This window comes from Macaca fascicularis, chromosome 16, assembly GCF_037993035.2.
Source record: "Macaca fascicularis isolate 582-1 chromosome 16, T2T-MFA8v1.1".
In the NCBI taxonomy this organism is placed as follows: Eukaryota; Metazoa; Chordata; class Mammalia; order Primates; family Cercopithecidae; genus Macaca; species Macaca fascicularis.
The window spans coordinates 2562736-2584555 of record NC_088390.1 but is presented as its reverse complement, the minus strand read 5'-3'; the positions used below and the strand labels follow the sequence as shown (position 1 = coordinate 2584555).

At 43.7% G+C, this 21820-nt stretch overlaps 1 protein-coding gene across 10 annotated transcripts in view; it reads left to right on the top strand.

The window, feature by feature from the left end:
- Positions 1-21820, top strand: part of METTL16 (methyltransferase 16, RNA N6-adenosine) — a 90158-nt gene that overhangs the window by 42900 nt on the left and 25438 nt on the right. For all 10 annotated transcript variants that reach the window (XM_074018209.1, XM_074018210.1, XM_065532251.1 and 7 more), the window contains 2 exons: positions 994-1136; positions 20669-20738. In XM_074018209.1, coding sequence (XP_073874310.1) covers positions 994-1136; positions 20669-20738 — 213 coding nt within the window. The remainder of the gene's footprint in view (positions 1-993; positions 1137-20668; positions 20739-21820) is intronic.

The following is a 21820-nucleotide window of genomic DNA, read 5'->3' as shown; positions in this document are numbered from 1 at the left end:
GGTAAGGGTGGATTAGATATTTAAATGTGAAAAGCAAAACCATGAAAATGCTAGGAAAAAACATAAGTTAATATTTATCTAATCTTTGGGTGGATTTTCTGTACATGAAAAAGAAAGCATAAAGAAAAAGTGACAGATTGGGCTATATAAAAAGGTAAATAATTTTTATGTTTAATCACAAAAATGGAAAGTAAAAGACCTGGGAATAAATAGTTAATCCCAGCACTTTGGGAGGCCGAGACGGGCGGATCACGAGGTCAGGAGATCGAGACCATCCTGGCTAACCCGGTGAAACCCCGTCTCTACTAAAAAATACAAAAAACTAGCCGGGCGAGGTGGCGGGCGCCTGTAGTCCCAGCTACTCGGGAGGCTGAGGCAGGAGAATGGTCTAAACCCGGGAGGCGGAGCTTGCAGTGAGCTGAGATCCGGCCACTGCACCCCAGCCTGGGCGACAGAGCGAGACTCCGTCTCAAAAAAAAAAAAAAAAAAAAAAAAAAAATAGTTGCATGAAGTAGCTGCTTAAAATAAAATACTTTAGGCCAGGCACGGTGGCTCACGCCTGTAATCCCAGCACTTTGGGAGGCTGAGGCGGGCGGATCATGAGGTCAGGAGATTGAGACCATCCTGGCTCACGCAGTGAAACCCCATCTCTACTAAAAATGCAAAAAATTAGCCGGGCGTGGTGGCAGGTGCCTGTAGTCCCAGCTGCTCGGGAGGCTGAGGCAGGAGAATGGCTGAACCCGGGAGGCGGAGCTTGCAGTGAGCTGAGATCGCGGCACTGCACTCCAGCCTGGGTGAAAGAGGGAGACTCCGTCTCAAAAAATAAATAAATAAAATATTTTATTGGCTATGTGATTTTAAAATCTAAATCTAGCGTACTATTTGGAAAGTAAAATTGCATCTAAACATTCTAACTTAGAGATAGGTTACATTCAGACTCGGTTCTTGGGTGTACACATTTTTCACCAGTGTTTTTTTGTCGTCGTTGTTCAGGGAGTAAACTCAAGAAATCCTCGAAGACCTCCACCTAGTTCTGTTAATACAGGAGGCATCACAGAGATCATGGCAGAAGGAGGTGAATTAGAGTTTGTTAAAAGGATCATCCATGACAGTCTACAACTTAAAAAAAGATTAAGGTAAGTCTGTTTTTACAACATAGAGTCCGTTTTTACAACACAGGAATATTTACCCCCTATGTAGTTCTCTTTTTTGTGGTGGGGGGATGGAGTCTTGCTCTTGTTGCCGAGGCTGGAGTGCAGTGGCACCATCTCAGCTCACTGCAACCTCTGCCTCCTGGGTTCAAGCTTTTCTTGTGCCTCAGCCTCCAAGTAGCTGGGATTACAGGCACCTGCCACCTGTCATTTTTGTACTTCTAGTAGAGACGGGGATTTCGCCATGTTGGCCAGGCTGGTCTGGAACTCCTAGCCTCAGGTGATCCGCCTGCCTCGACCTGGGATTACAGGCATGAGCCACTGTGCCCAGCCTGCAATCTTCATCTGCTTGTTCTTCTGACCACTAGGATTACTTTTCCTCTGAGCGACATGGTTTGTTTTAGAACGACATAGGGGAGGTGGGGCGCAGTGGCTCATGCCTATAATCCCAGCACTTTGGGAGGCCGAGGCAGGCGCATCAGAAGGTCAGGAGTTCAAGACCAGCCTGGCCAATATGGTGAAACCCCATCTCTACTAAAAATATAAAAATGAGTCAGGCGTGGTGGCGGGTGCCTGTTGTCCCAGCCACTTGGGAGGCTGAGGCAGGAGAATCACCTAAACCTGGGAGGCGGAGGTTGCAGTGAGCCGAGATTGCACCACTGCTCTCCAGCCTGGGCGAGAGAGTGAGATTCCTTCTCCAAAAATAAAAATAAAAATAAAGATTGCAAAGGTAGTGGCTCCTACAATCTGTGAAGACCCTGTTTCTGAGGATGTTCCATGCCTTTAATTGATTAGTGTTTACTGTATTCGTGTATATTACATAGATAGGAAAGAGGAAAATACCATATGATTGTATTGCTCCCATTAGGATGGTCCTGTGGGGGAACAAAACTGATTCAAATACAGCTTTTGATTAGAAAACAGATGGGTTCAGTTCTGTCCCATGAACCAGAATAAATGTGTTGCCTAGTCCTTTCAGCAATTTAGGTTCTCGGAATTAGTCTCCCAAACAGTGACAGATGTGAGGACATTGAGCTGTCAAGAACTTAATGAAGGGAAACTGAGATCACTAACCAGTTGCAGAGGAGGGTTAAGGCCATTCCTTTTGAAAGCTAATTATTTTGGACAGTACACCTGTCGTTAAGCAACATAAGGTACTCAAAAAGAGCTATTTGTCTCGCTTGACTTCTCACCCTGCCACATGTTGTTGAAATGATGGATAATGTGGTAGTTCAAAAACTGAAAGAGCTTTCAACCCTAGAATTTAGCTTTGGGACATAGGGAAGATTTTATTTGTTATTGTGTCAAATGCACATAACATAAAATTTACCATCTGTATTAGTCCATTCTCACACTGCTATAAAGAAATACCTGAGACTGAGTAATTTGTAAAGAAAAGAGGTTTAATTGGTTCACGGTTCCACAGGCTGTATAGACAGCATCGCTGGGGAAGCCTCCGGAAATGTACAATCATGGCAGAAGGTGAAGGGGAAGCAGGTACATCAGTACATGGCCAGAGGAGGAAGAGGAAGAGAGAAGGGGGGCGGCATGGTGCTACACACTTAAACAACCGGATCTAGTGAGATCTCACTATCACCAGAACGGCAAGGGGAAATCTGCCCTCAGGATCCAGTCACCTCCCAGCAGGCCCCCTCGCCAACACTAGAGATTACAGTTTGATATGATATTTGGACGGGGACACAAATCCAAACCATATCGCCATCTAAAATTTTAGAGTATAGTTTAGTGACGTTAAGTACATTCCCATTGTTGTGCAAGCAGTCTCCAGAACTCTTCATTTTGCGGAACTGGAACTCTGCTGCTTAAATAACTCCTCGTTCTCTTCTTCCCTGAGCCCCCGGCAACCATCATTCTGCTGTCTGTCTCTACGAACTTGACTACTCTAGGTACCTCGTACAAATGGAATCATACGGTATTTGTCCTTTTATGACTGGCTTTTTTCACTTTTCGTCATGTTTTCAAGGTTCATCCATGATGCAGCATATTTCTGAATTTTCTTCCTTTTTAAGGCTGATAGTGTTAAAATTCCATTGTCCATGTGTACCACATTTTGTTTCTCCTTTCATCTGCTGATGGAGAATACTTAGGTTGCTTCTACCCTTTGGCTATTGTGAATAATGCTATATGAATATGGGTATATAAATATCTCCTAGAGACCCTGCTTTCAGTTCTTTGGATGTAGACCTAGAAGTGGAATTCCTGGATAGGGAAGATTTTTTTCCCTATATGGTATTGTCCTCTTTTCTGTCTATGTAGTATAGATGATTATAGGAAACAAAATCACTTAAAGATGTGAGAAGGCTGGGCACGGTGGCTCACGCCTGTAATCCCAGCACTCTGGGAGACCCAAGCGGGTGGATCACCTGAGGTCTGGAGTTGGAGACTAGCCAACATGGTGAAACCCTGTCTCTAGTAACAAATACAAAAAATTAGCCAGGCCTGGTGGCAGGCACCTGTAATTCCAGCTACTTGGGAGGCTGAGGCAGGAGAACTGCTTGAACCTGGGAGGCAGAGGTTGCAGTGAACCAAGATTGCGCCACTGCACTCCAGCCTGGGTGACAGAGCGAGACTCCATCTGAAAAAAAAAAAAAAAAAGACAGGAGAACATCCTCAGAAATGAAAATATCCTCAGAAACAGGGTCTCTGCAGGCTATAGGAGCTACTACCTTTTCAATTTTTGTTTATTCTTATTCTATAAATCTTTCCTATCTCCCAAAGGTAGAAAGCTGCTTATTTTATTAAAGACTTATTCCAAAATCATCAAATAGCCTGATTTTTTTTTTTTCTTCGAGACAGAGTCTCACTCTGTCACCCAGGCTGGAGAGCAGTAGGGTGATCTTGGCTCACTGCAACCTCTCTCCGCTTCCCAGGTTCCAACGATTCTCATGCCTCAGCTTCCTGAGTAGCTGGGGCTACAGGCATGTGCCACCACGCCTGGCTAAGTTTTTGCACTTTTTTAGTAGAGTTGAGGTTTCACCATGTTGGCCAGGCCGGTCTCGAAGTCTTGACTTCAAGTGATTCTCCTGTCTTGGCCTCCCAGTGTGCCATGATTACAGATGTGAGCCACCACACCCAGTCTAGATTAACTTATTTAGACACATTAAACTATCTTGAAGAAGAAAGAGACTAAAATTATACTGAGCATTGAGAAAAGTCTGAGAAAGTAAAATAAAGAAGGTAAGAGCACTGAAATTCACAGAAAAGAGGTAACCGAGCCACGTGACCATTTCATGATGGCTTTTTTTAAAAATTGAGACTGAGTTTCACTCTTGTTGCCCAGGCTGGAGTGCAATGGTATGATCTTGGCTCACCGCAACTTCCGCCTCCCAGGTTCAAGCGATTCTCCTGCCTCAGCCTCCCGAGTAGCTAAGATTACAGGCATGCACCACCACGCCAGGCTAATTTTGTATTTTTAGTAGAGACGGGGTTTCTCCGTGTTGGTCAGGCTAGTCTCGAACTCCTGACCTCAGGTGATCCACCCGCCTCATCCTCCCAAAGTGCTGGGACGACAGGCGTGAGCCACCGCGCCCAGCCCTCATTATGGCTTTTGAGGGAACTGGAGCCAGCCAGGAAAATGGGGAACTGTAGGTGGCTCTTCTAGGCTACAATAATATTGGGGTTGTTCTCAGGAGGCTTTTAAACAGTAAGTTTCTGTCATTTCCAAAGTCCCATTTGAACTACAAAAATATGTTTGAACAGAACACCATTTTAAGGGGTGGAAATGGACTCAGTATGTTCCTAGTCTGCTTATCCCTGGCGCTGGGGCAGCCTGCGAACTGAATCAAGGGTGTAAATTTGCTAAGAAGGATAAAATGCAAGAGCCCGTCACAGCTCCGGAGAGCTGGCCATCTTGTGCTTGGTATCTCATATGGGAAACAAACCCTGTTAGGATTTATTTAAAACAAGGTGCAACTGTCTTCTCTGTGAGGACTCAGGCAGTTTGAAAGTTTAGATGAAAGAAAGGAAGAAATGCAGTTATTTTTATTGAGAAGAAAATAGAAGAGTGTTTTGTGAAAGGGTATTGCTTGCAAATATTGTTTTCAATCACATCCTACCATGATTACCCAGTTCGTGTCCCCATGCATATGTATATATATCTATCTATGTTTTTTGAGATGGAGTTTTTGCTCTTGTCGCCCAGACTGGAGTGCAATGGCACGATCTCAGCTCATTGCAACCCCCACCTCCTGTATTCAAGCAATTCTCCTGCCTCAGCCTCCAGAGTAGCTGGGATTACAGGCATGCACCACCACACCCAGCTAATTTTGTATTTTTAGTAGAGACAAGATTTCTCCATGTTGGCCAGGCTGGTCTCGAACTCCTGACCTCAGGTGATCTGCCTGCCTTGGCCTCCCAAAGTGCTGGGATTAAAGGCGTGAACCACTGTGCCCGGCCCCCATGCATATTTTTATAGTTGACATAATGTTTATACGTGTGTGACTCACATTTCGGAATGCTGTGAAAATTGTGTATTTTGAAGCTCTAAAAAATAAGAGATTACAAACAAGTATCGTAACCCTACCATCTGTTTCTTATGCCTCTAGAATGTTTTTTTCTTTGTCCCTGAAGAAATACAGGAACGAAGCAGAATTTGCAGCATTATGGGGTGAAATAAGTTAAATCTGTTGGACTGACCTCAGGATGGCGCTTATGATGCCTCGTCTCCCCTGGGAGGTTCATGTCTCACCTCTGTCATGCTCAGCAGCAGTTACAGTTTTGTTTTGTATCTTAAGGAATTTTGCAGCTGGAAAGACCTTGAGAGGTAAAGTTATCCAGCCTCTTGGTTTACAGTCTTGAAACTTTGAACTCAGATACCCTCATTCTAGTCCAGTGGTCTTTCTGCCGCCCCCACAGTCTCTGCAGCTCTAAGCTACAGGTGGACTCTGAAGAGCCTTTCTATTGTTGATGAAGATTTACAAGTGCTTGTCACCCTTACTTTGGCTTTCTGTGCCTGTGGCTTGAGCTTTACTTAATAGCTTTTTCTTCTCTGAAGTGACTCACCCAGGCCGGGCACAGTGGCTCACGCCTGTAATCCCAACACTTTGGGAGGCTAGGTTGGTGGATCACTTGAGCCCAGGAGTTCAAGACCAGCCTGGGCCACGTGACGAGATCCCTTCTCTACAAATAATACAAAAATTAGCTGGGTGTGGTGGCATATGCCTGTCTTCCCAGCTACTCGGGAGGCTGAGGTAGGAGGATTGCTTGAGCCCAGGAGGTCGAGACTGCAGTAAGCTGAGATTGCACCACTGCACCCCAGCTTGAGTGACAGAGTGAGACCCTATCTCAAAAAAGAAAAAAAAAAGGGACTCACCCACCTGACCTTCTAGATAAATTACCAGACTTTATCAAACTCCTCACGGTCTGAATTGTGTGTGTGTGTCTGTGTGTGTGAGACAGAGTCTTGCTCTGTCACCCAGGCTACAGTGAGGTGGAGTGATCTTGTCGCACTGCAACCTCTGCCTCCCAAGTTCAAGTGATTCTCCCACGTCAGCCTCCCGAGTTGCTGGGATTTCAAGTGTGTGCCCCCATACTCAGCTAATTTTTGTATTTTTAGTAGAGACGCAGTTTTACCATGTTGCCCAGGTTGATCTTGAACTCTTGAGCTCAAATGATCCACCCGCCTTGGCCTCACAAAGTGCTGGGATTACAGGTGTGAGTCACCATACCTGGCCCTGAATTTTTTTTTTTTTTTTTAAGTTTCTTCTCCACACCATAATTTTATATGTTTTGGATTGCCTCTTGTCATTGGTTACCAGTTCTATAACCGATGCCCTTGATGGCAATGATTTTAGGATTCTCTTAGGAACCAGAGATCTGTATTCCACAAAGCACCAGCGTGTCCCCTGCCAGATGACAGATACTGCTTGGATTTGGATATAACCCACATATTTGGGGGTGGGTAATATAATAATCTGGGCCTAGGCTGGGCACAGTGACCCATACCTGTAATCCCAGCACTTTGGGAGGCTGAGGCAGGAGGATGACTTGAGCTCAGGAGATTGAGACCTGCCTGGGCAACATAGCAAGACTCCATCTCTACAAAACATTAAAAAATTAGCTGTGTATGCTTGCACATGCCTGTGGTCCCAGCTACCCAGGAGGCCAAGGTGGAAGAATTGCTTGAGCCTGGGAGGTTGAGGCTGCCATGAGCTGTGTTTATTCCACTGCACTGCAGCCTGAGTGACAGAGCAAGAGCCTGTCTCAAAAAATAATGATAGCCGGGCGCGGTGGCTCAAGCCTGTAATCCCAGCACTTTGGGAGGCCGAGACGGGCGGATCACGAGGTCAGGAGTTCGAGACCATCCTGGCTAACACGGTGAAACCCCGTCTCTACTAAAAAATACAAAAAACTAGCCGGGCGAGGTGGTGGGCGCCTGTAGTCCCGGCTACTCGGGAGGCTGAGGCAGGAGAATGGCGTAAAAACCCGGGAGGCGGAGCTTGCAGTGAGCTGAGATCCGGCCACTGCAATCCACCCTGGGCGACATAGCGAGACTCCGTCTCAAAAAAAAAAAAAAAAAAAAAAAAAAAAAATGATAATTTGAGCCTTTTGAATGTGATTCTTTGGTTTGAAATTTTGATTTCTCATTGGTAAAATGGAATGATAGTAGCTATCTCATAGAGTGGTTATAGAATTAAATGAATACATATTTGACATAATAATAATAGTGGATATTAAATAGGGTGATTTTTAAACTCTTTTTTTTTTTTTTTTTTTTTTTTTTTTGAGACAGAGTCTTGCTCTGTCACCCAGACTGGAGTGCAGTGGCACGATCTTAGCTCACTGCAACCTCCACCTCCTAGGTTTAAGCAATTCTCCTGCCTCAGGCTCCCAAGTAGCTGGGATTAAAGGCACGTGCCACCACACCTGACTAATTTTTGTATTTTTAGTAGAGACACGGTTTCAGTGTGTTGGCTAGGCTGGTCTCAAACTCCTGACCTCAGGTTATCCACCCGCCTTGGCCTCCCAAAGTGCTGGGATTACAGGTCTACTGTGCCTGGCCGATTTTTAACTCTTGACTATTCTAGGAGACTGCAACATGTAGTGTAAATGTTAGATAATGGCATTATTATTTTTATAATTTTGTTCTCTCTTAAACAATACAACCACATTTACAGGAAATTAGAAAATGGAGAAAGCTGCTTTGGCATTAAAAAAAAAAAAAAGCTGGGCACGGTGGCTCACTCCTGTAATCCCAGCACTTTGGAGGCCAAGGCGGTCAGATCATGAGGTTCAGAAATCGAGACCATCCTGGTTAACATGGTGAAACCCCGTCTCCACTAAAAATACCAAAAATTAGCCAGGCGTGGTGGCGGGTACCTGTAGTCCCAGCTACTTGGGAAGCTGAGGCAGGAGAATGGCATGAACCCGGGAGGCGGAGCTTGCAGTGAGCCAAGATTGTGCCACTGCACTCCAGCCTGGGCAACTGAGTGAGACTCTGTCTTGGAAAAAAAAAAAAAAGATGCCAGGCATGGTGGCTCACGCCTGTAATCACAGCACTTTGGGAAGCTGAGGTGGGTGGATTGCCTCAGATCAGGAGTTCGAGACTAACCCGACCAACACGGTGAAACCCTGTAATCCTGTCTCTACTAAAAATACAAAAATTAACTGGACACGGTGGCATGTGCCTGTAATCCCAGCTACATGGGAGGCTGAGGCAGGAGAATCACTTACGTGGGAGACAGAAGGTTGCAGTGAGCTGAGATTGCGCCACTGTACTCCAGCCTAGGCAACAGAGCAAAACTGTGTCTTTAAAATAAATAAATAAATAAATAAATAAATAAATAAATAGCTTGACAGTCCGGGTGTGGTAACTCATGCTTGTAATCCCAGCACTTGCAAGGCTGAGGCTGGAGGATGGCTTCAGGCCAGGAGTTCAAGACCAACCTGAGAAACACAGCAAGACCCTGTCTCTACAAAAAATCAGCCTGGTGTGGTGCCATGTTCCTGTAGTCCCAGCTACTCGTGAGGCTGAGGCCTGAGGATCACTTAAGTCCACGGGGTCAAGGCAGCAGTGAGCTATGATCACACCACTGCATTCCAACCGGGGCAACAGAGCGAGACCTCAGTCAGTCAGTCAGTAGCTAGTGAGCTTAACAACAGTCCATGATTAACTAATTCTTTATTATTGGACATTCAGAGTTTTTCTTGTTTTCACTGTTACAAAGAACATACCACTTGTTTCTTACTGAACTGCCACCTGTTGAGGCTGTTATGAATGGCTACCTTTGATCTCTGCCTTCATCTTTGATTGGGACCCAAAGTAGGGTTGTCATTCAATAAAGGTGTTTTGGGTTATCATTACAGAGAATCGTGCCCCTCAACTTCCTACACAGATACCAGAGATAGAGAAGTATTGGGGGACAGATGGTGTACCAGCTTGTTCTCCAGGTAGTGCAGCATTTTTGCAATTAAAACATGAAGGAACACTTCCCAGTTATGAGCTCCACAGGGGGTAGATGCTGCTATTTTGATTTTTCCTTCATAAGAAGGTAGGAAAAAGAGGGATAAGCAGCCTGAAAGATAAGGGACTACTTTATTTTATTTTAGTTAATTAATTATTTATTTTTGAGACAGGGTCTTGCTCTGTCACCCAGACTAGAGTACAGTGGCATGATCACGGCTCACTGCAGCCTTCACCTCCTGAGCTCAAGCAATCCTCCTGCCTCAGCCTCCTGAGTAGCTAGGACCACATGTGCACAACACCATGCCTGGCCAATTTTTGTATTTTTTTGTAGAGATGGGGTTTTGCCACGTTGCCCAGGCTGGTCTTGAACTCCTGGACTCAAGTGACTCCACCCTAGCTTGACTTCCTAGAGTTTTGGGGTTACAGGCATGAGCCGTTGCACCTGGCCTTACCTTATTTTCTTTAATGAATTAGGTTATATGCATTTCATCATTTAAACTCAGGAATCATGCTTAGTTTAATCCCGTTCAGGATTGGTGTGGCAGCCTTGTTGATTGGTGTCTGCTCTCAGGTCTCAGGGAGAAAAGACTGGATCCAGCAGCTTGCGCCATGACGAGCTGGCTGTGTCAGCTTACATGGCATTTCTAAGACGTAGTCACTGCTTGGTTCTGCTTTTGCTGATGAAAGAAGAGAATTTTTTTTTTTTTTTTTTTTGAGACGGAGTCTCGCTCTGTTGCCCAGGCTGGAGTGCAGTGGCACAATCTTGGCTCACTGCAAGCTCCACCTCCCAGGTTCATGCCATTCTCCTGCCTCAGCCTCCCGTGTAGCTGAGACTACAGGTGCCTGCCTCCGCACCCGGCTAATTTTTTGTATTTTTAGTAGAGACGGGGTTTCACCATGTTAGCCAGGATGGTCTCGATCTCCTGACCTCGTGATCCTCCCGTCTTGGCCTCCCAAAGTGCTGGGATTACAGGCGTGAGCCACCGCGCCCGGCCAAAGAAGAGAATTCTTAAAATCAACAAGCATGTATTTTGAGTTCATCTAGCAGTCTAAAAAGGAATAAGAGGCTGGGCGCGGTGGCTCATGCCTGTAATCCCAGCACTTTGGGAGGCTGAGGTGGGTGGATCACCTGAGGTCAGGAGTTCAAGACCAGCCTGGCCATCATGTTGAAATCCTGTCTCTACTAAAAATATAAAAAGTAGCTGGGCGGGCCAGGCACGGTGGCTCGTGCCTGTAATCCCAGCACTTTGGGAGGCTGAGGTGGGCAGATCACCTGAGGTCAGGAGTTCAAGACCAGCCTGGCCAACATGGTGAAACCTGTCTCTATACAAATACAAAAAGTAGCCAGGCATGGTGGTGCATGCCTATAGTCCCAGCTATTTGGGAGGCTTAGGCAGGAGAATCACTTGAACCTGGGAGGTGGAGGTTGCAGTGTGCCAAGATAGCGCTACTGCACTCCAGCCTGGGCAACAGAATGAGACTCTATCTCAAAAAAAAAAAAAAAAAGTACCTGGGCATAGTGGCACGTGCCTGTAATCCCAGCTGCTTGGGAGGCTGAGGCAGGAGAATCACTTGAAACTGGGAGGCAGAGGTTGCAGTGAACCGAGATTGCGCCACTGCACTTCATTCAGCCTGAGCAACAGAGTGAGACTCCATCTCAAAAATAATAAATTAATTAACTAAAAGCCTTGGTTCCACTTGCTTGTTATAATGTAGTCTTTTGGCCGGGCACGGGGGCTCATGCCTGTAATCCCAGCACTTTGGGAGGCCAGGGTGAGCAGATCACCAGGGGTCAGGAGTTCAAGACCAGCCTGACCAACATGGTGAAACCCCATCTCTACTAAAATAGAAAAATTAGCTGGGCGTGATGGCGGGTGCCTGTAATCCCAGCTACTCGGTTTGCTGAGATGCGGAGAATTGCTTGAACCCAGGAGACAGTGGTTGCAGTGAGCCGAGATCACGCCACAGCACTCCACCCTGGGAGGCTGAGCAAGACTCCATCTCAGAAAAAAAAAAAAAAAGAAAATAATAATGTAGTCTTTCTTATCCATGTCAAAAAGTGACTAATTAAAATCACTGATTAATAAGAGCATAGGATAAAAGTTCATTTTTAGTTATATAGATTGGAAGTTTATGATAGTTTAAATAGTAAATTTTCAGATCAGGTGGACATTAGGGCTGCTCTGTTGAATGTCTAGGGGCATTCGTTCTAGTAATTTATTATAGGCAACAAGGTGTTAGATTTTACTACTTAGAGAACTTTTTAGGTAAGGTTCATAATTGCTTATACCCTAAACCTCTGCTTTCCTGTTTTTCTATATTATACTTCACTTTAGTTTTTAATGAGTTTCTAAATAACCGTTCCCCACTGAGGGGGAAAAAAATTTTTTGGAGAAATGGTAAATTCCAGTTCTGAGTTAGGATAAGTACACGATGAGCCTGGAATATCTTCTAGTACCAGAAAGTAATGACATACTCAAAAAATGACATGTCAGAAGAACCTAGAGTGAGCTCAGGGCAAAGCTGGGACAACATGAGTTTCAAGATGAATGACTTATAACCCACTGAATAAGATAAATGAAATACATACAGGGGATAGTGTGAATGCCGACGAACAAATATAGAAAGAATAATAAACTTAGACTATTACATTACTAATTTCATACTTTTAAAATTAATTAGATTTTTCATTTATGTTATTTAATGTATGAGGTTGAAATACCAGATTGCCAGTCTTCAATGGTTTTTGACCTATAAAACAGTTTTTGACTTATAAAACAGTTTTTGACATATAAAAATGTCAGTTGCATACAGTTTTAACCTAATTTGTGATTTTAGAGGCTCTTAAATTTTGCAACAATCATAGTAATAATTGATTCGTGGAACAATTGGCAAGGGGAAATTTGAAAAGGAACAGGATAATTACCTAGTTTCAAAGAACCACCCCCCCCTTTTAGGTTACTTATAATTACAAAGAGAAACGTAGGAGTTTACAGAGTAAACAAAGAGTTTGCTGTGTGCTTATTTCCTGATGTGATGCACCTGGAAGGACAAGCAGCACCTCCGTGCTCTTCTTGCCGAAAATGTGTAATCTGAATCTAACGACGTGGAAACTTCAGACACAGCGAATTGAGGGATTTTGTAAAAACAGCTCCTCAAAAACATTAAGGTCATGAGAGTAAAAGAAGACTGAGGAACTATTCCAGATTGAAGGAGGCTAAAGAGACATGACAAGTACACGAAATTCACAATCCTAATGGGCCTTGCATCAGGGGAGAAAATTGGGATAAACAGGTGAAATTTAAGTATGGACTGTATTCCGGATAATAGTATTGAATGAGTGTTAAGTTTTAGCAATTTGATAATTCTTCTGTGGTTACAAAAATGAATACACTTGTTTCCGCTGGGCGCAGTGGCTCACACCTGTAATCCCAGCACTTTGGGAGGCCGAGGAGGGCGGATCACCTGAGGTCAGGAGTTCAAGACCAGCCTGGCCAACATGGTGAAACCCCGTCTCTAGGAAAAATACAAAAATTAGCCTGTTGTGGTGGCACATACCTGTAATCCCAGCTACTCTGGAGGCTGAGGCAGGAGAACCGCTTGAGCCTTGGAGGCAGAGGTTGCAGTGAGCTGAGATAGCACTACCTCACTCCAGCCTGGGAGACAGAGTGAGCCTCTGTCTAAACAAAATGTTTAAAAAAAAACCCCAAAAAACCAAAAAACAATACGTGCTTTTAAAATGGACATGCCAAAATATTACAGTTAATGAGACATGGTGATGTCCATAGCTAATTCTCAAACAGCTTAGGAAAACACACACACATACAGAATGGGTAAATGAAGGAAGATGTAACTGGTGAATCTGGGTGAAGGGTATACTGGAGACATTTGCACAAATCTTGCCACTCTTCTGGAAGTTTGAAAGTATTTCAAAATAATTTTTATTGAAACCTACCATCTCAGAGGAATTCCTAAATGTTGTAATAAGTAGAGTGCTACTTTCATCATTAAAATAGTTTAATGGATTCAAAGTCTCTTGGGTGACTAGATCTTCCTTTTCTTCGTTTTTTTTTCCACTTGCATTTTGATTAGTTGTCACAAGATGCCTGTTGAGAGTAGCTAGGATCTAGTGGGTAGGCATATTTTAAATGTGCAGCTAAAATAGGATTTTTAACACATCCAGTGACTTCTGCTTTTTCCATAACAAATACAACTGTTGCTGTAAACAGTGTATATATGACATTCAATCTGAAAAGATTTGCTGTGTGGTATTCAGTTTAGTGCAAAGGTTAAAAGAAATATGAACTCCCTCCCAAGTGTCTGTTAATTGTCAATGGTATGTTTAACTCTTACTAGTCTTTCTTGTCTTCTAAATATTTCTTTTCCTTCATCTCCTGAAGAACCTTACGGTATCTTTTTTTTTTTTTTTTTTTTTTTTTGAGACAAGCGCTTGCTCTGTCATCCAAGCTGGGGTGCAGTGGCGCAATCACTGCTCACTGCAGCCCTGACCTCCCAGGCTCAAGCAGTCCTACCACTTCAGCCCCCCTAGTAGCTGGGGTCACAGGCATGCACCACCATGCCCAGCTATTTTTTGTAAGAGATGGGATCTTGCCATGTTGCCCAGGATGGTCTCGAACTCCTGGGCTCAAGTGATCCACCTGCCTCACCCTCCCAAAGTGCTGGGATTACAGATGTGAGCCACCAAGCCCATCCAGTATCTTTCTTTGTTGTTCTAGGCCATTTCTTGGCTTCTGATAGCTCCAATCTATTTAATCTGTTCAGGAGTGCTAGTTTTAAAGGAAAGTGTTAATTAACCTGTTTTATGCTGTTATTTTATCAGCACTAATTACTCCTTATTTTCTCTTACTTCATCTTGTTCATAACATACCCAAAGCTTTAAATTCCTGGTTAATGATTCCTCCATTTATACACTTGCTTTTCTGGTTTTTTTTTTTTTTTTTTTTTTTTTGAAACAGAGTCTACCTCTGTCACCCAGGCTGGAGGGCAGTGCCACGATCTCAGCTCACTGCAGCCTCCACCTCCTGGGTTCAGGCGATTCTCCTGCTTCAGCCTCCTGTGTAACTGAGACTACAGATATGCACAACCATGCCCAGCTAATTTTTTTTTTGTATTTTTAAATAGAGACAGGGTTTCCCCATGTTGGCCAGGCTGGTCTCGAACTCCTGACCCCAAGTGATCCTCCCGCCTTGGCCTTCCAGAGTGCTGGGATTACAGGTGTGAGCCACTGTGCCTGATGATAGTTTCTTAAAGGGAACATACTATTTTTCTTCTAAACATTTTTTTTTTTTTTTTTTGAGGCGGAGTCTCGCTCTGTCGCCCAGGCTGGAGTGCAGTGGCCGGATCTCGGCTCACTGCAAGCTCCGCCTCCCGGATTTACGCCATTCTCCTGCCTCAGCCTCCTGAGTAGCTGGGACTACAGGCGCCCACCACCTCGCCCGGCTAGTTTTTTGTATTTTTTAGTAGAGACGGGGTTTCACCGTGTTAGCCAGGATGGTCTCGATCTCCTGACCTCGTGATCCGCCCGTCTCGGCCTCCCAAAGTGCTGGGATTACAGGCTTGAGCCACCGCGCCCGGCCTTCTTCTAAACATTTTTAAACCACCAAATGAAATTTATTATCCTTTAAATAACTTTACTGGGGTTTGTTTAAAGTAGTTTAGCTATACCAATTATTTCTTTGTTTTCAAAGGGAAAAAGGATTGCCTAAACAAAAATAGGTGCAGTCACCTCGTGTTGAATTCACAATCAAGACAAAATATTTGTTGATGCCCACTATTTCTAACGTAATATAGTAGTATTTTTCATACTTTAAAAATAATTAATTTTTCATATATGTTATTTAATGTATGAGGTTGAAATACCAGGTTGCCAGTCTTCAACAGTTTTTGACCTATAAAATAGTTTTTGATGTATAAAAATGTCAGTTTTATACAGTTTTAACCTAATTTGTGATTTTAGAGACTCTTAAATTCTCTTAGAATTTTAGTCACTTGAAAATTCATCTTCGTAGTATGCATTTTGTATATAAACAATTAAATGTTGAGTGTATATCCTTTAATCTGAAATTTCCCTTTTAATGTGATTAGGTGAATTTTGTGACACAGGTGATTATAATGCTCAGTGAGAAAGGCAGGAGACAGAATATGTATTGTTTGGCTAAATTGTTATAAAACAAGAAGGAAACGTGTAAAACATTACGATATTGTTAACTCTTATTTTATGTGCATTTGAAGGTATAAGATAACCACATTTATATGTTTCAGTCAGTCGTTCTGAGGTAAACTTAAGTGATTCCCATTTATGTGTGCAGTTGCATGAGTTTAGACAAAAGTGGAACATTTCTGTCACCCTAAAAAGTTTCCTGTTCCCCTCTGCAGTCTGTCCACGCTGTGCTCCCAGCTTCCTGTAGTCCTGATGTACTTTCTGTCCCAACAGTTTTGTGTGTTCTAGACTTTTCATACAAATGGAGGCATAGAAAATGCAGGTTTTGATTGTCTGGTTTCTTTCATGTAGCATAGCCATGCTTTTTTTGTGTCAGTGGCCTGTCCCTTTTGTTGCTAAAAAGGCTGAGGATACCACAGTTTGTTCATCCATTTGCCAGTTGATGGACATTTGGATCATTTCCAGGATTTGACTAGTAGGAATAAAACTGAACATTTGCTTATAATTTTTTCTGCGTAATTAAATTTTCCTCCATCTTAAGTAAATACCTGAGAGGAGGACTCCTGGTCCTGTTGTAAGTATATGTTTAACTTTATAAGAAGCTGCTTTTCAAAGTGACTGTACAGTATTTTACATTCCCACCAGCAATATCTGAGAGTTTCCGTTGACACCATTTGGTACTGTTGTCACCTTTTGAAAATGTATCTGTTCTCATGGGTGGGTGTAGTGGTCTCTCATTATGATTAGAATCTGCATTTCTCTGGTGGCTGGTGATAGGAAGCATCCGCGTGTGCTTATTGGTCATTCCCGTATCTCCTTTTTATTGGTTTATTAAATTAATCTTACTGACTGGTCGTTCTTTTTTTTTTTTTTTTTTTTTTTTGAGACGGAGTCTCGCTCTGTCGCCCAGGCTGGAGTGCGGTGGCCGGATCTCAGCTCACTGCAAGCTCCGCCTCCCGGGTTTACGCCATTCTCCTGCCTCAGCCTCCCGAGTAGCTGGGACTACAGGCGCCCGCCACCTCGCCCGGCTAGTTTTTTGTATTTTTTAGTAGAGATGGGGTTTCACCGGGTTAGCCAGGATGGTCTTGATCTCCTGACCTCGTGATCCGCCCGTCTCGGCCTCCCAAAGTGCTGGGATTACAGACTTGAGCCACCGCGCCCGGCCTTTTTTTTTTTTTTTTTTTTTTTTTTTTTTTGTGAGATGGAGTCTCGCTCTGCTGCCCAGGCTGGAGTGTAGTGGCCGGATCTCAGCTCACTGCAAGCTCCGCCTCCTGGGTTCACGCCATTCTCCCACCTCAGCCTCCCGAGTAGCTGGGACTACACGCACCTGTCACCTCGCCCGGCTAGTTTTTTGTATTTTGTTAGTAGAGACGGGGTTTCACCGTGTTAGCCAGGATGGTCTCGATCTCCTGACCTAGTGATCCGCCCGTCTTGGCCTCCGAAAGTGCTGGGATTACAGGCGTGAGCCACCGCGCCCGGCCTGACTGGTTGTTCTTTATAGATTCTGAGTACAGTCCATTGTCAAATGTGTTTTGCAAGTATTTCCTCCCAGTCTGTAGTTGGGTTTGCATTTTTATGAATCTCTTTTAAAGAGCACAATTTTGAACTTTTAAGGGCCTTTGTTTAAAATCAACTGACCTTGGCCGGGCGCGGTGGCTCAAGCCTGTAATCCCAGCACTTTGGGAGGCCGAGATGGGCGGATCACGAGGTCAGGAGATCGAGACCATCCTGGCTAACACGGTGAAACCCCGTCTCTACTAAGAAATACAAAAAATAGCCGGGCGAGGTGGCAGCGCCTGTAGTCCCAGCTACTCGGGAGGCTGAGGCCGGAGAATGGCGTGAACCCGGGAGGCGGAGCTTGCAGTGAGCTGAGATCCGGCCACTGCACTCCAGCCTGGGCTACAGAGCGAGACTCCGTCTCAAAAAAAAAAAAAAAAAAAAAAAAAAATCAACTGACCTTATAAGTGAGTTATTTCTGGACTCTGCTCCATTCTGTTAATCTGTGTCTATCTTATGCCAGTACCATATGGTCTGAATTATCATAGCTTTATAGAAGTCTTGAAATCCGGCAGTGCACATCCTCTATCTTTGTTATTTTTTTTCAAAATTGTTTTCAGCCAGACATGGTGACGCACGCCTGTGATCCCAGCATGCTGGGAGGCTGAGGCAGGAGGACTGCTTGCGTGCAGGAGTTCGAGACCAGCCTGTGCAACATAGTGATGCCCTGGCTTTGTGGAAAAACATTCGTTTTAGCCAGTGGCAATCTTTTGCATCTCCATATAAATTTCAGCCTCAGTTTATCAGTTTTCATGAAAATTTATGGTTGGGATTGTGTTGAATTTATAGATTAAGTTGGAAAGAACTGATACCTTAACAATAATGAGTCTTCCATTCCAACCTGGTTTAGCTGTTCATTTATTTAGGTCTTATCTTTCAGCAGTGCTTTGTAGTTTTCTTTACACACATTATATGAATTTTATTCCTAAGTATTTTATGTATTTTCATGCTACCATAAATGGCATTTTACAATTTTAATTTCTAAATTATGTATTGCTGCTCTAAGAAAATACAGTTGATTTATTAGTATTTTACTTTTTTTTTTTTTTTTTTGAGACGGAGTCTCGCTCTGTCACCAGGCTGGCCTATAGTTTTCTTATCATTGTAAGAAATGATATGATTTGTCGATGTAATACTGGCCTTATGGGCCTGGTGTGGTGGCTCACGCCTGTAATCCCAACACTTTGGGAGGCCGAGGTGGGTGGATCACGAGGTCAGGAGATCGAGACCATCCTGGCTAACACGGTGAAACCCCCGTCTCTACTAAAAATAAAAAAATTAGCCGGGCATGGTGGCAGGTGCCTGTAATCCCAGCTACTTGGGAGGCTGAGGCAGGAGAATGGCATGAACCCAGGAGGTGGAGCTTGCAGTGAGCCGAGATCGTGCCACTGCACTCCAGCCTGGGCGACAGAGTGAGAGTCTGTCCCAAAATAAATAAATAAAAATAAATAAATAAATACTGGCCTTATGAGTTGGGAAGTGTTCCCTCTTGTAAAATTTTTTGGAAGAGTTTGCATAGAATTAATATTTTTTATTCCTTAAATGTTTAGTAGAATTCACTAGTGAAAGTGACTTGGGTCTGGAAAGTTTTTAATACAAATTCAGTTTCTTTAATTGATAGAGAACTATTCAAGTTATCTATTTCTTTGTCAGGCACAGTGGCTCATGCTTGTAATTCCAGCACTTAGGGAGGCTGAGGTGGGTGGATCAGCTGAGGTCAGGAGTTTGAGACCAGCCTGGCCAACATGGTGAAATGCTGTCTGTACTAAAAATACAAAAGAAAATTAGGAGGGTGTGGTGGCGCATGCTTTTAATCCCAACTACTGAGGAGGCTGAGGCAGGAAAATCGCTTGAGCCCGGGAGGCGGAGGTTGCAGTGAGTGGAGATCACGCCACTGTACTCCAGCCTGGGCGACAGAGTGAGACTGTCTCAAAAACAAAAAAATTAGCTGGGCCTGGTGGCACACACATATAATCCCAGCTACTTGGGAGGCTGAGGCAGGAAAATCGCTTGAGCCCAGGAGGCGGAGGTGGCAGAGAGTCCAGATGGTGCCACTGCACTCCAGCCTGGGCAACAGAGCAAGACTCTATCTCAAAAAAAAAAAAAAGAAGAAAAAAAAAACTATTCAAGTTATCTATTTCTTCTTGAGTAATCTTGGGTAGTTTGTGTTTTTGAAGGAATTTGTTTCATCAAAGTTGTGAAATTTGTTGGCAAAAAGTTGTTCTATACTCTCTTCACATCCTTTAATACCTGGAGGATCTGTGGGACGTCCGCTCTTTCAGTTCTGATACTGAGAGTTCACGTCTTCTTTTTTTCTTGACTTCAAGAAAATTTGTTTTCAAAGAACCAGCTCTTGATTTCATTATTCTTCTCCATTGTTTGTTTTCTCTTTCCTCAGTTTCTGCTCTAATCTTTATTTGTTTTTTCCTTTCTTCTTCTTACTTGGGTTTCATTTGCTGTTGTTAATTTGCTTTACAAATCATTAACTCCGTCAGCATGTGTGACCTTCGATCTGTGTCTCATCAACTCAGCAAGACGTTGGACTGTGTTCGAATTTCTTTTCCCTGTACTGCAGTCTGGGAATTTCCTTCAAGTAGGAAGCTCTGGCAAATGCAGACTCACCTTGTTTGTTTCTGGGACTGTAGGTCTGCACTGCCAGTTGTCCAGTGTCTGAAAAACAGCTCTTTTATATGTTTTGTCCAGTTTCCTGGTTGTTTATGGTGGAAGGGCAATTCCTGTAGTAACTCATCTTTCATGGGCTGAAGCAGAGGTCCTTTACAAACTTTTCAGAATAATCAGAAAAATAAATTCTGTCTCTTTACCTTTTAATCAGTTCAGTCCAACTTCTCCACATTCCTTCTTCTGGATTTGTTTTTACTCTAGAACAAATTGATTTCATGATCTGTTGAAACTCATTATCTATCCTTAAATTACTTGCAGATGAGGACATCTCACAATATAGGTTCATGCTGGATCTTATAAGTTCTCTTAGTATGATGTTTTTGTTGTTCTTTATTTTCTAATTTCTGTCCTAGAGCTAAACAGCCTTCATTGTAAGCATGACAGATGAGACTGCTTTACTCAAATATTTAATATATAGCCCTGAAGCACTGGAGAGGCTAAGTGCATTTATATATATATATATATATTTTATTAAGTTGCCTCGGGCTTGTTTTCCATCATTAGATTTGGTCTTTGTCTAAATACATTATATGCAATTCTTGTTATTTTTCACTTGTGACCTTACTCAGTGTTTGTTTGTTACTATTCTCATCTTATTCACTTGAATAAGCTTAGTTTAAAATTTTAACCACATAAACAGTGTTTACTTGTCTGATTTTTTTTTTCCCCTAGATGGTATAGCTGTATGCTGGGAAAGAAATGCAGCCTGGCGCCTCTGAAGGAAGAGCTTCGCATACAAGGGGTGAGGCTCCCTCATTACTGTTCTCACGTAGCTACTTTTCTTTGTATCCATGGGGCACAAGTACAGTTTTGCTACATTGATATATTGCATTGTGGTGAAGTCAGGGCCTTCAATGTAACTATCACTGGAACAATTAAGCAACCTCCCATCACCCGGTCTCCCGCTCCCCAACCACAAGTCTTCATTCATCCATCATTCCATACTTTGCTTCCATGTGTACACATTATTTAATTCTACTTAGAACTAAGAACATGTGGTGTTTGTCTTTCTATGTCTCAGTTGTTTCACATAAGATAATGGCCTCCAGCTGGCTGGGCACGGTGGCTCACGCCTGTAATCCCAGCACTTTGGGAGGCCAAGGCAGGTAGATCTCGAGGTTAGGAGATTAAGACCATCCTGGCTAACATGGTGAAACCCAGTCTCTACTAAAAATACAAAAAAAGTAGCTGGGTGTGGCGGTGGGCGCCTGTAGTCCTAGCTACTTGGGAGGCTGAGGCAGAAGAATGGCATGAACCCGGGAAGCGGAGCTTGCAGTGAGCCGAGATTGCACCACTGCACTCCAGCCTGGGCAACAGACTGGACACAGGCTGTCTCCAGACAGACTCCGTCTCAAAAAAAAAAAAAAAAAAAAAAAGATAATGGCCTCCAGTTCTATCCATGTTGCCGAAGACACAATTTCATTCTTCTTTATGGCTGAATAGTATTCCATTATATGTGTATACTACTTTTTTTTTTTTTTTGAGACAGAGTCTCGCTCTGTCGCCCAGGCTGGAGTGCTGTGGCCGGATCTCAGCTCACTGCAAGCTCCGTCTACCGGGTTCCCGCCATTCTCCTGCCTCAGCCTCCCGAGTAGCTGGGACTACAGGCGCCCGCCACCTCGCCCGGCTAGTTTTTTGTTTGTTTGTTTGTTTTAGTAGAGACGGGGTTTCACCGTGTTAGCCAGGATGGTCTCGATCTCCTGACCTTGTGATCCGCCCGTCTCGGCCTCCCAAAGTGCTGGGATTACAGGCTTGAGCCACCGCGCCCGGCCTACATTTTTTTTTTTTTTATCCAATCCTTTGTTGATGGATACTTAAGTTAAT